The sequence below is a fragment of the Lycium barbarum genome, chromosome 3 (genome assembly GCF_019175385.1).
Source record: "Lycium barbarum isolate Lr01 chromosome 3, ASM1917538v2, whole genome shotgun sequence".
Classification (NCBI taxonomy): Eukaryota; Viridiplantae; Streptophyta; class Magnoliopsida; order Solanales; family Solanaceae; genus Lycium; species Lycium barbarum.
Window position 1 is genome coordinate 68,157,575 of NC_083339.1, and position 13,449 is coordinate 68,171,023.

General features: G+C 40.4%; 1 protein-coding gene across 3 annotated transcripts; it reads left to right on the forward strand.

Moving 5' to 3' along the window:
- Positions 1-741: 741 nt before the first annotated feature.
- On the forward strand, positions 742-12,488 carry LOC132631552 (uncharacterized). 3 transcript variants are annotated; one of them, XM_060347124.1, is made up of 11 exons: positions 742-898; positions 976-1,056; positions 1,203-1,334; positions 1,414-1,538; positions 1,619-1,740; positions 1,817-1,899; positions 8,768-8,914; positions 11,358-11,540; positions 11,667-11,761; positions 11,849-11,946; positions 12,255-12,488. In XM_060347124.1, the coding sequence occupies exons 1-11, from the start codon at positions 860-862 to the stop codon at positions 12,350-12,352; spliced, it is 1,203 nt and encodes a 400-aa protein (XP_060203107.1). In that variant the 5' UTR covers positions 742-859; the 3' UTR covers positions 12,353-12,488. The 3 variants fall into 3 exon arrangements, with proteins under 3 accessions (XP_060203107.1, XP_060203109.1, XP_060203108.1); XM_060347125.1 differs by having other exon boundaries at positions 747-898; positions 985-1,056; XM_060347126.1 differs by lacking the exon at positions 8,768-8,914.
- Positions 12,489-13,449: the final 961 nt, after the last annotated feature.

Below are 13,449 nucleotides of genomic sequence, written 5' to 3' on the forward strand. Positions count from 1 at the left end.
AATGTGTATATCTCGTTCAAGGCTTAAAAAATCACCTCAAAATTGTATGTATGAAAACGGTATGAAATTTGTATCTCGCTCAAGGCTTAGAATTTCGCTCACATTTTCGTGTATAAAGTTCATGTTGGATTTCTCTAAAATTAATACAACTAGGACAACATTGTATACAACTTTGATACAACATTCAAGACTTAAAATAATCATTTAAATTTTTGTTTATGAAATGTGTATATCTTGCTCAAGGCTTAAAAAATTCGCTCAAATTTTGTGTATGAAAAAACATATGAAATGTGTATATCTCGATCAAGGCATAAACATTATGCTCAAAATTTTATGTATGAGAATGGTATAAAATGTGTATATCTCGCTTAAGACTTAGAATTTTATTCACATTTTGTGTATGAAAAACTATATTAAAAATTTCGCTTACACATACACATTTCATACACTAAAATTTGAGATAAATTTTTAAACCTTTGAGCCAAAAAAAAATAAAAAATTAAAACAAACTTTTTAAAAAATATAAAATTGTTTTTTTTAAGGTTAAAATAATTCTTTTTAAAAAAATGTTTTTTGAAATAAAATTAAAAAAATAAAAATAAATAAAAATCCATCATATTTCGTAAAATATGTTATGTTTTGTAAATAAAAAAAACTATCATCACATTTTATAAATATTTCTACTTTAACATCTATATATAAATAGTTTTCCGTATATTTAAACTACTTTTAATAGTATAGGGATATATTTGGGCTTTTCCGTTTATTTAGTTCAAACTTTTAGAGTGACCTGGGGGCTCGTAGGTTGAAAGAGAAGAAGACTAAATTGGAGGTGGAGAAACCCTCAATCTGGAGGTGAATGGCGAGGGTTCCAACTCAAAGGAAGCAGTCTGGCGAGGTATCTGACTCACACTTCCTACTCTCGTTTCGTGCCCCTGTCCTTTGCTTGATATTCATTCTTCTATGGCTGATTAGGACATGCAGGGGCTCTTGAATAACTTACATGATTGGGAGCTATCATTCAAGGATAAACACAAAAACATTAAATCGAACTTGGTAATCACTTATTTCAAAACCTACCTCTTCATATCTACTGCTCGATTTACCTAAGTTTCCTGTCAATAATAAGTGTTTACATCACAATGAGGACTGTGGTTGTCTCTCTATGTTTACTAAATATTTCGCCTAATTACCTTGCACAGAGAGAAGACGAGACTGGGACACAAGGAGTCGGCAAATCCCGAATTCCTGCTGCTCCATATATTAATTACAATCCAATTACACATCATCTATCTGAAGAGAGTAGCATTGACGCCAATTCAGAGAAAGAGCTGGTAATAATTAATTAATTAATTGTCTTTTTCTTTTATAAATGGCAAAGCTTGGTCATTCATTGTATGCTATTTCCTCTAGGGTAATGAGTTGTTTAAGCAGAAAAAGTTCAATGAAGCCATTGATTGCTATTCTAGAAGCATTGCACTTTCACCAACTGCAGTAGCTTATGCCAATAGAGCCATGGCTTATCTTAAGATTAAAAGGCAAGTTTAAATGCACTCTTGATTGTTCTTTTAGTTTAAGGAAAAGTGCGAGCTAGCTCTCTCACACCTCCTTTATTTAGGTTTCAAGAGGCAGAGAACGACTGCACAGAGGCCTTGAATCTCGATGATCGCTACATTAAAGCTTATTCTCGCCGTTCAACTGCTAGGAAACAAGTTGGGAAATTGAAAGAATCAATTGAAGGTATAGTATAGTTTTATCTATACATGTTTAGCTTCACTCAGGTCTCTATATCTATTTGTCTAATGCGTTGACACAGATGTTGAGTTTGCCTTGAGGTTGGAACCACAGAACCAAGAGATCAAGAAGCAGCATACAGAAGTTAAGGCTCTATATGAGAAGGTGAATCACTGTACTTTTGTTTTCCCCCAAAAGAGTAATAATCTACAATGATTTCTTTCTTCGGCATGCCTTTGAAGCGTCTTGCACAAGGTGATACAATTGAAATAACAGCTATACTTGTTTACCCCGAATTTGGATAATCAATTAAATTTGTGGGTGAGGTATAGGATATGTGGTTGTGTCTTGAACCCCTTTGATAGAGAAAAGAAATATATGAATATACTATGAGGAAGCAACTAATAATCGGCGGTTTGCTATATACTTGTGTATTTACTAATATATGTGTGTTACTCGATTGAAGAAATGCAATAGAGGTGAAGCCAATGAATTTCGCGAAGTTCATCCGTGAGGTCGAGTTTTACGGCCATGGCCTCCTCGTTTGACTCCTCGGTAGTATAGCTGAACCGGAGAGTGGGTTCACCAACTTCCACGGGAATAAGGGCTTCAGCCCCGTAGACCAACGAGAAAGGAGTTTCTCCCGTACTTGATTTTGATGTGGTTCTGTATGCCCATAACACCTCTGGTAATATTTCCCTCCTGTGATGCTTTGACGCTTCAAGTCTTTTCCTTAGATTTTGGATTATTGTCTTGTTCGTGGATTCCACTTGTCCGTTTGCACACGGATGATACGGGGTTGATACAATTTTCTTGATCTTCAACCCCTCGAGGAAATCGTTGACTTTGCCACCTATGAACTGGGGTCCGTTATCACAGGTTATCTCAGCAGGGATGCCGAAGTGACAGATGATGTGGTCCCATATGAAGTCAATGACTTCCTTCTCTCTGATTTTTTCAAAGGCCTGCGCTTCAACCCACTTAGAGAAATAATCAGTCATAAACAGAATGAAACGGGCTTTACCTGGTGCCCATGGTAATGGGCCGACAATGTCCATTCCCCATTTCATGAAAGGCCAAGGTGAAACCACCGAATGCAGCAATTCCCCGGGCTGGTGAATCATCGGAGCATGTCTCTGACACCCGTCACATTTTCGGACAAAATTTTTTGAGTCTTCGTCCATCCGGTTCCAGTAATAACCGGCCCTGATGATCTTTCGGACTAGAGCTTCAGCACCGGAGTGGTTGCCACAGGTTCCTTCGTGCACCTCTTTCAACATATACTCCGTCTCTCCGGGACCCAAACACTTAGCCAAGGGGCCGAAGAAAGATCGTCGATACAATTGGCCGTCTACCAAGCAGAAACGTGCAGCTTTGGTCCTTAATGACCGTGATTCTTTTGGGTTATTCGGGAGCTTTTCCATCACGCAAGTAGTCGATGTACTTGTTGCGCCAATCCCAAGTTAAACCCATTGCGTTTATTTCGGCATGTCCGTTTTCTATTGCCGTGTTCAACAAGTGCACCGTAGTCCCGGGGTTGATTTCTTCCCCTTCGACCGAGGATCCCAAATTTGCCAATGCATCGGTTTCGCTGTTCTGCTCCCTCGGTATATGCTGCATGGTCCATTCTTTAAACCGATGTAGTATCACTTGGACTTTTTCAAGATACCTCTCCATCATTTCGTCCTTGACCTCGAAGATGCCGTCCACCTGGTTTGCGACCAAGAGCGAATCGCACTTTGCCTCGATTATTTCGGCCCCCATACTTCGGGCCAATTCCAAACCTGCAATCATAGCCTCATACTCGGCTTCACTGTTAGTCAATTTAACAGTTCTAATAGACTGTCGAACGGCATCCCCGGCCGGGGTTCTAAGGACGATCTCTAGCCCGGAACCTTTGAGGTTCGAGGCTCCGTCCATATGTAGCGACCAAATACTTGAGGCTTTCCCCGAGGTCAGCAGAAGCTCTTTCTCAACCTCGGGGACCATAGCCGGGGTGAAATCTGCCACAAAATCGGCCAAGATCTGGGACTTGATGGTCGTTCGAGGTTTGTACTCGATGTCATATCCGCTAATTTCGACGGCCCATTTAGTTAGTCTACCCGATAATTCTAATTTATGCATGATGTTTTTCAGGGGATAAGTAGTTACTACATATATTGGGTGGCATTGAAAGTAGGGCTTGAGCTTTCTAGAAGCACTTACCAGTGCCAATGCCAATTTTTCCAAGTGGGGATAACGGGTCTCCGCATCCCCCAAAGTTCTACTTACATAATAGATAGGGAATTGCGTACCTGATTCTTCTCGGACCAAAACGCCACTTACCGCTACCTCGGAGACAGCAAGGTAGAGAAAAAGCGGCTCGTCCGCCTTTGGCGTGTGCAACAGCGGTGGGCTAGACAAGTATCTCTTCAATTCTTGTAAAGCTCTTTGGCACTCCGGTGTCCAAACAAAGTCGTTCTTCTTCCTTAGTAAGGAGAAGAAACGATGACTCTTGTCCGAGGACCTCGATATGAAACGACTCAACGCCGCTATCCTTCCGGTGAGCCTCTGTACTCATTTGACGTTATTTACCACCTCGATATCTTCGATGGCCTTGATCTTGTCCGGGTTGATTTCGATCCCCCGGTTTGACACCATGAAACCCAAAAATTTGCCGGACCTTACCCCGAAGGCACATTTTTCCGGGTTGAGCTTCATGTTATACTTGCAGAGCACGTCGAAGGTTTCCTACAAATATTTTAAATGGTCCTCTGTTTCCAGGGACTTGACCACCATGCCGTCAATATAAACTTCTATTGTTTTCCCTATTTGTTCTTCGAACATCTCATTAACTAGGCGTTGGTAAGTTGCACCGGCATTTTTTAGTCCAAAAGGCATGACATTATAACAGTAAGTCCCATATCGGGTGATGAAGGGTGTTTTCTCTTGATCCTCCGGGTGCATCCGAATCTGGTTATACTCGGAGTAGGCATCGAGAAAACTTAACATCTCATGCCCGGCCGTCGCATCGATCATTCTATCGATGTGAGGCAACGGGAATGAATCCTTCGGGCATGCTTTATTCAAATCCTTGTAATCAACACACATTCGAAATTTATTACCTTTCTTGGGCACCACTACCACGTTAGCTAGCCAGTCCGGGTACTTTACCTCCCGGATAGAACCTATTTTTAAAAGCTTTGTTACCTCGTCTTTTATGAAGGCGTGTTTTGCTTCCGCCATGGGCCTTCTCTTCTGCATCACCGGGGGAAACTTCTCGTCTAAGCTGAGCTTGTGAGTTGCTACCTCCGGTGATATACCTGTCATATCTATATGGGACCATGCGAAGCAATCTGCGTTAGCTCGAAGAAATTCAATTAACTTGTTCCTGAGCACCGGGGTTAACCCCGTGCTCAGGTATACCTTTCTGTCCGGTAGATACTCGAACAAGATGAGCTGCTCCAGCTCCTCTACTGTTGACTTGGTTGCGTCCGAGTCATCCGGCATGACGAATGATCTGGGCACACCGAAGTCATCCTCTTCGCACCTCGGGTCCAACCCTGTATGCTGTGATTGCTATTTGGTGTCTGTTTTCCCGGTTGAGTCCTTCTCCCTTTGATCCGATTTTTCGGGCCGAGGTGTCGTTTCCTCGACCGCGAACATCTCCCTTGTAGCGGGCTGTTCGCCTCGAATGGTTATTATCTCCTCCGGTGTCGGGAATTTCAGCAACTGATGCAATGTCGATGGCATGGCCCTCATGCTATGTATCCAGGGTCTGCCCAGTAATGCGTTATACTTCATGTCCCCTTCGATCACATAGAACACCGTTTGCTGGATAGTGTCATTGATGTTGACCGGCAACGATATCTCCCCCTTTGTGGTTTCGCTCGCCATGTTGAACCCGCTGAGTACCCGGGCTACCGGTACGATCTGATCGAGCAGCCCTAGCTGATCGACCACTCTCCACCGGATGATGTTGGCCGAGCTATCTGGGTCAATCAAAATACGTTTAATCTGAGTTTTGAAGATAAGAATAGAAATTACCAATGCATCATTGTGCGGTTGAATGATGCCTTCTGCATCCTCGTTGCTGAAAGAGATGGAAACCTCGGGTAAATAATCCCGGCTGCGCTTTTCGCGAACAATAGAAACCTTGGCCCGCTTCATCACCGGCCCTCGAGGGGCATCGGTGCCCCCAACTATCATGTTGATTACATGCTGGGGTTCTACTGGCTCGGCCCTTCGATGAGCCTCCCTTTCCTTGTAGTGATTTTTGGCTCGTTCACTCAGCAATTCTCGGAGATGACCATTCTTCAGTAATCGGGCTACCTCCTCTCTTAGCTGGCGACAATCCTTGATTCTGTGACCATGGGTTCCATGGTATTCACACACCATGCTCGAGTTCCGTTGGCCCGGATCCGACCTTAGAGGTCTTGGCCATCTTACATTCGGGACACGGCCAATGGCCGAGACGAGGCCCGAGGTACTAACGTTGAAGTTGTACTCCGATATCTTTGGTAAATCCTTGTTGTCGGCAGAGCTTCCGGCATCGCTCCTGAATGAGAGACCCCGACTGTTCGACGGGCGCTCGACCCGTTTACTATCCCGATCGGAGAAATGGCTTGGGCTAACCCTTGATTTCTCCGACCTAAAGCTTGGCTTCTCCGAATGGGAGTATGGCCGATACCTTTGCCTCGACGACTCGGCCTTCGTTTCGTAACCTTTCCTTGGTCTCTCAAAACTTTTGTTCACATTTATCGGCCCCGAGGGAAGTTCGAATTGATCATCCTCCACCCGAATCTTCGACTCGTATCGGTTATGGACATTAGCCCATGTCACAGCCTCGTACTCGAGCAAGCTTTCCTTTAATTTGAACGAAGCCGTTGAGCTCTGAACATTGAGCCCCTTTGTGAAAGCTTGTGCAGCCCATTCTTCTGGAACCGGGGGGAGCTCCATTCGTTCCCTTTGGAATCGGTTGACAAATTCACGCAGTAATTCATCGTCTCTCTGAGTTATACAGAAAATATCTGCCTTACGGGCCTGCACCTTCTTGGCACCGGCGTGAGCTTTTATGAAGGCATCGGCGAGCATTTCGAATGAAGTGATCGAATGCTCGGGCAGATGGTTGTACCATGTCAATGCCCCTTTTGACAAAGTTTCCCCGAACTTTTTCAGCAATACCGATTCAATTTCGTCCTCCTCCATATCATTGCCTTTTATAGCGCATGTGTATGAGGTCACGTGTTCGTGTGGGTCCGTTGTGCCGTCATATTTCTGGATATCCGGCATCTTGAACCTCTTCGGGATTAGTTTTGGAGCTGCACTCGGAGGAAAAGGCCTTTGGATGTACCTCTTCGAATCCGGCCCTTTCAGTAAAGGCGGAGCCCCCGGGATTTAGTCTACCCGAGAGTTGTATGTTTCCACCCTCTTCTCGGTTGAGTCTACCCGTTTTGCCAAAGTTTCGAGCATTCTCAGAACCTTGGTGGAGGACCCAGCTCCGGACCCATCGCTCTCAACCATCCGTGCCTCATCTCTTCTGGGTTCAGTAACACCCTTTGCCTCCTCCGAGGTCGTTTTATCCCCTCCGTTTTGCAACCGGGCTATTGTGATTCCCTGTTCGGCAATCGCCGCTCTCTGTTCCTGCAACATTTCAAAGATTAAACGTAAGTCAACATTATCCTTCGGGGTATCCGGTTCTTTCCGGCCCTGAGTCCGGGACAAAGTAATCGAATTGTGTGTATTTAAAGGGTCGGTAGCCGGTTGGGCTGCATTCTCCTGGTCCACGGTGTTTTGATGGTTGCGGTCCTCCCTCGAATTAACGGGGTTAGGATCAGCAGGGTTTGGTAATCCTCGTGGACCGCTGCCTTCGTTTTCGGCCACGATCTCGTTGTTGTTGACGTGACCGGATTGCCACTGTCAGCCATTTAGTCCGTTCTTTCAGTGACGAACAGAAGAAGTTTTTGATTTTGACGGGTAAGATAGAGATCAAGATAAAAGACGACTATTATCCTAGCCCCATGGTGGGCGCCAAACTGTTTACCCCGAATTTGGATAATCAATTAAATTTGTGGGTGAGGTATAGGATATGTGGTTGTGCCTTGAACCCCTTTGATAGAGAAAAGAAATATATGAATATACTATGAGGAAGCAACTAATAATCGGCGGTTTGCTATATACTTGTGTGTTTACTAATATATGTGTGTTACTCGATTGAAGAAATGCGATAGAATGAAGACAATGAATTCGGATTGCAACACAATAATAAGAGAGAGATTTGTATATATTTCTAGTACAAAGGAATGCTCTTAATGTTAAGGAGCCAACCCCTTAAAAGTGGGCAATCGCCCTTAATTAAAGTGTTGCCTCATGGGCCCCTTACAATAAAAGAAATCTGAAAAATAAAGAAAAGACTCTGACTTGGATTAGGTTGGGTTAGGTTGGCCGTACGGTCTGACACCCGTACGATTGACAGTTGAACGTGGCAGGACGTTATCGACGCGTGGCAATCGCACAACGAATCTACCGGACCAACGGCCATGAATAAATGGACTAACAGCCACGACCAAACGGACCAACGGCCACGACCAAACGGACCAACGGCCACGACCAAACGGACCAACGGCAACGATCAACTCGGCCATGAAGGAAACCGGACCAAATGATGCCCTTCCTTGGCCCCGGTCCGAGCGTTCCTCCGGTTCAGAATGAAAGTCTTCATGCACGTTCTTGTCCCATTCTTCCCTCGGTTCCGGGTCTCACCGGTTTAAAGCATATCCGGTTTTTACCGTATACAATACTATCAATTCACCTATTCAAATACTGTAATTCCAGCCAATGTCTGCTACATGTAGGCTTAGCATGGATAATAATCTGGTTAATGGGAAATAGAGCTGTTTGTGCACATATGATGTGATAGGAACTTTTGCAAACTAAACTGATAAGGTTCTGTTCGTATGCACTGAAGATCTATGTTTAGTTTTTGACACTCTTTAATGTCTTTTTATTGCATTGATCACAGATTATTTAGTTATCAATTTAATCAACCTTGTAGGAGATTCTTAAAAGAGTATCAGGAGCAACAGGAGTTTTTGCACAAGGGGCTCAAAACTCTGGAAATACAATTAAATCTGGCCCTGTAATCCAACCTGTTTCAAGTAGTTCTCAAAAGGTGGCTGAAGTTCCGAGAATTCCTACCAAGGTTGTCATTCTAAACTGTAGTATTGTTGGAAATTATTATAGCATTTAAGTATCTTAATGCAAAATCATGAACCGATTCACTGTCATCTTGTCATAATTCTGTAACAAATGGTTGATTCTACCAGTTATTTTAATAATAATATTCAAGTACTCTTTTTAATAAGAGTAATTGGTACTCTAGCACTTAGCATACAAAAGTTAAACTGATAGTGGGGAGACGTGAAAGATTTAGAGAATTGTAATGAACTTTTATATGATGAGCAAAGTTCATGCATATTATCAATTATCCTTGGTAGAAATGTGATTGGGTTTTGAAATTTATTGTAATTTTTCCTAAAATAAACAATAACTTGAATATTTTTCTTATGGAGTGTTTTATTATAATGTTTTAAAAATGTGATTACGTGGCAAAAAGAGTTGTTTCTGAGTACTTGTATATTATAGATTGTTAACATGTAAAATAATCCTCTATTTCAATAAAAAATCTTCTATCTTAGGTACTGTGACTTAAGTTAGATGTTAAATTTATTCTAAAATAAGTAGGTCTTTGGTGGGGATAAAGTCGACTCTTTGAAGAATCTGAACTTTTTCTAATATAAATTAGGTTGTGCGGCGGCTCTCTACTTATGGCAGAATACTGACTGTTAATTGAAGCGTGTAGGGAGAATCTTCTCTTTTACAAAGTAAGCGATTTCTGGACAGTCTAGCAGGGAAATTAAGTTGGGACAGACTGTTTGGAGGTGTTTTATTCAACACCAAGAAATAGTCTTTACAGAAACAGAAATAGCAAAAACTCCAGATAAACCATTGGAGTTGAAAAGTAAAAGAGCTAATAATTAGAAATACAATCATAGAGATTATCTACTTCAGATCCTTGGGCCTTGACTTGATACCATCTCATACACCTATAGAGCTCTCACCAGGTATTATGGATCAACAATCTAGAGAAGTTAACTTTAGGCTTCAAGGATGGAGTAAAGTTCAGTCGTACTTCAGCATAGACAGATGGAATATCAGCTAAAAGACTGTTGAATATATCTTTAGAACTATTCATTTTACCTATTACTTTTTGAAATTCAGCTTTACCTTGACTACGTAATATATATAGTAAACTAGTTGTCCTTAAGGGTTAACTGACCTTTCAAGCTAAAGACATAGCCACATCTGCTAAATTATAAGTTTTTAACTAAAATGACAAAACAACATCTGAAGCATTCTACTACGGCTCATAAGACCCAAAACTTTTATGAATATCATTTTGCTCTCCATGTTCCTTTAAATGAATCAAGATAGGGCACTAAACTATAAATATAAATATTAAGATAAATCAAACAGAACAGCTGAATTGTAAAATAAGGTTCATGTGCTAATTTGAAGGATTCTGGAATTTTCAGGCTCGTAGTGTATTTTTGCTCTATCTGAATAAATCAGACTGCAAGCATGTAAAAGTGACAAGCTATTCCGCATCTCAACATATCAGTTATCTCTATAGTGTAATTTCAACTTGAATGATGCTAATAGTAGATCATTTATCGGGTAAGAAATATATTTTATGAGGTGGTGAAAATTTAGTCCGATACTGGTGTTCACCGATCCGCAATGCCTTGAACATTCAAATTCTTTGGCAGGAAAACAATAGAGATGTTCCTGGGACTGCTATGGAAGTTGAAGATACTCATATTCAGATTAACAGCAAAGATTTAGATGCTTCCAGTTCATATAAGCATAAATAATGTTGTGTCAAAGACTTTATTCAGCATATATAATGTTATTTGTCAAAAACTCTGAGGTCATATCTCATAGCCTTTTTGACAGTGGTATTCATAATTCAGGTTTAATGATGACAAAGACTAAACCAGTATCATTTCTTTTTCTGGATGAACAAGTCGAGTCATTATAAATTACGATCACCAACATAGAGTTAATTTGTTGTCGGACACTTTTTTAGTTTGTTTTACCTAACATAAAGCTATCTTCGCTTGCTAGCTTATGCACTTGTTTGCTGTAGAAACATCTACCTCATGATGAACACATTCAGAGCAAGCCATGTATACAGTAAACTTCAACTAAGCAATGCACAATCATAAACACTTGTCGTAGGGACCTTGTTGAAAGCATATGGTAGGGTTACTACAAAAGTAGTTCTACTATTTTGCAAACTGAAGTTGAGATCAATATTAAGGTTTATCTCGCATATATATTCTGAAAGCACCCTTGAGTATTTTATGTTAATGCATACCCATTACTGAAGTTTCACATAGGGTGAAACCTTGAATGTTAGTACCTCCAAGTGTCTGAATTTATTTATGACTGACTATTTGGGAGTATTTTAGTGAACATCTGTATTCCATTTACATGCAATATCAAACTATTGTTCTGTCATTTCTGTTATGCTAATATTCAAAATCCTACACGTACACTTGATGTCCTACTTATTTTTGCAGAAAACTCACAAAACTAGCAAGCAAGAACTCAAGGAATCTGTCCAAGATCTTGCTGCTCGAGCAGCTGCTCTTGCCAAGGCTGAAGCTGCAAAAAGTATTGCAGCACCAAATTCAGCCTATCAGTTTGAGGTTTCTTGGCGGGGACTTGCTGGTGATCGTACTCTGCAAACTCAGTTATTGAAGGTCTAACTTACTTTCTGAATCTTCTTTTCTTCTTTTATTTGTTGGTCAAATCTATGTTAAAACAGTGAGAGACTACTTTTTAATTTCTGCACCTGTTTCAGTAATCTAGACCTGCTCTCTGTTCAGGTCACTTCACCTGCAACGTTACCCCGAATATTTAAAAATGCATTGTCTGCTCCAATGCTCATGGACATTGTAAGATGTGTTGCCACATTTTTCATGTAAGTATGGGGTACATTTAGGTGGAATCTTCAAGTAGAGTCTGCAGATAGTTAATCTTGACATGATTTTTTCCTTCTATTCATCAGTGAAGATATGAATTTAGCAATTAGATACCTGGAAAATCTGACAAAGGTCCCAAGGTTCGACATGATCATCATGTGCCTTTCATCCAGTGATAAATCTGGTATATCTCTCTGAGTATCCTTCAATTTGATTTTCATGTACTTACATGTTTTTACTACGTGCTGATGTAAGCAATAAAGGCCTTACATAATATGATCCACACTGTTCCACTACTTGTGAAGAGATTTAAGAGTAGCAGAATTATGTACATGCTATGGGAACATCATCGTGGAAATTTTTTCCTGCATAATTCTACTAATCTTCAAGATTACCTCTTTAAATCTTCTTGGCTTAGATGAGAGTACCCCGTGCATTAAATGTAAGTCGCATATCACAGTTTAGTTTTACTGATTTGAGCATGTGAAACAGAACTTTTCAAGATATGGGAAGAGGTCTTCTGTAAGGGAGCTGCGGAGCACACTGCTACCCTTGGTGCGCTTTGCTTCAAGTATGGCCTAAAACAATGATGGAGCTTTTTCTGGTGCAATTAATGTAGGAAAGCTGACATTCTTGTATTATTATCAGATTTTTGTAATTGTACAAAGCGAACATGTTACGTGGATATAGTTTGTTACTGAAATGGGAATTTTCTTGTTGAAATTCTGTACTGATAGCGTTTGCAAAATTGATATGTTGATTAGTGTCGTGTTGCTGAGTCCTTTGGATAGTAACATCATTTTGCTGGTGCTAAGATGGTAACTGTTAGGCTTCCATAAAGGTGGTACTGGAAGAAGCTTCCAAAAAGGAAACTGTATGCAGGAAATTATACACGGTGGTGGTAGAGTAATGCATCTGAGCTTACCTGAAAGTATTTCACTTTCAGTCCCAACTATAATCACGGATTCAAAAGATTAAAAAGAAAGAGAAATGCTAACGGATTTTATATCGTTTTGCATATTGAGGATAGCTTACGGACCAGTGAAGTATCATACGGGCATGATATTACATATATTAGTGTCATTTGGCTCTAAGCCTGCGTCCAATACTAATATTAAAAATTAAATTTATAATAATTTTTTCCCTGTTCTTTGTGACATTAGTTATTGAAGTAGTTGACATTTACCGCAAACGCCTAAAAACTAAATCATAATATTTTGTATGTGAGAGTTAAAGAAGAATTGCTTTTTATTTTCAAATAAATATATGATATAAGAGCTTTTCTCTTTTTTATTTAATTGAATGCTCTTAAGAATATAGTGTCCAATTATTCATATTGAACTTATCATATGTTGGAGTAATTTTACTCATTTTTTCGAATTTAAATTAATGTTGACTAACCAACTATTACAAAAAGATGTTTGGGTGTTCAAGAAAATGTTGACACGATTTTCTACCTCTAATGAGTAAAAAAAACTATAATTTATTAGTAGTGTAAGTGACGTTATATTAATGGAAAATGAAACTACGCATTACAAAGCAACAGTCTATTGGCGAAGCCAATAATAAGTTTGCTAGTTTTCTTCTTTATTTGCTTTATTGAACTGGGTATTTCAGTATTTATTGTTGAAATTCAAAGTCAAGTAGGTCGGTTCATTCTTTCTGCAAAACATTCCAAGAAGAAAAA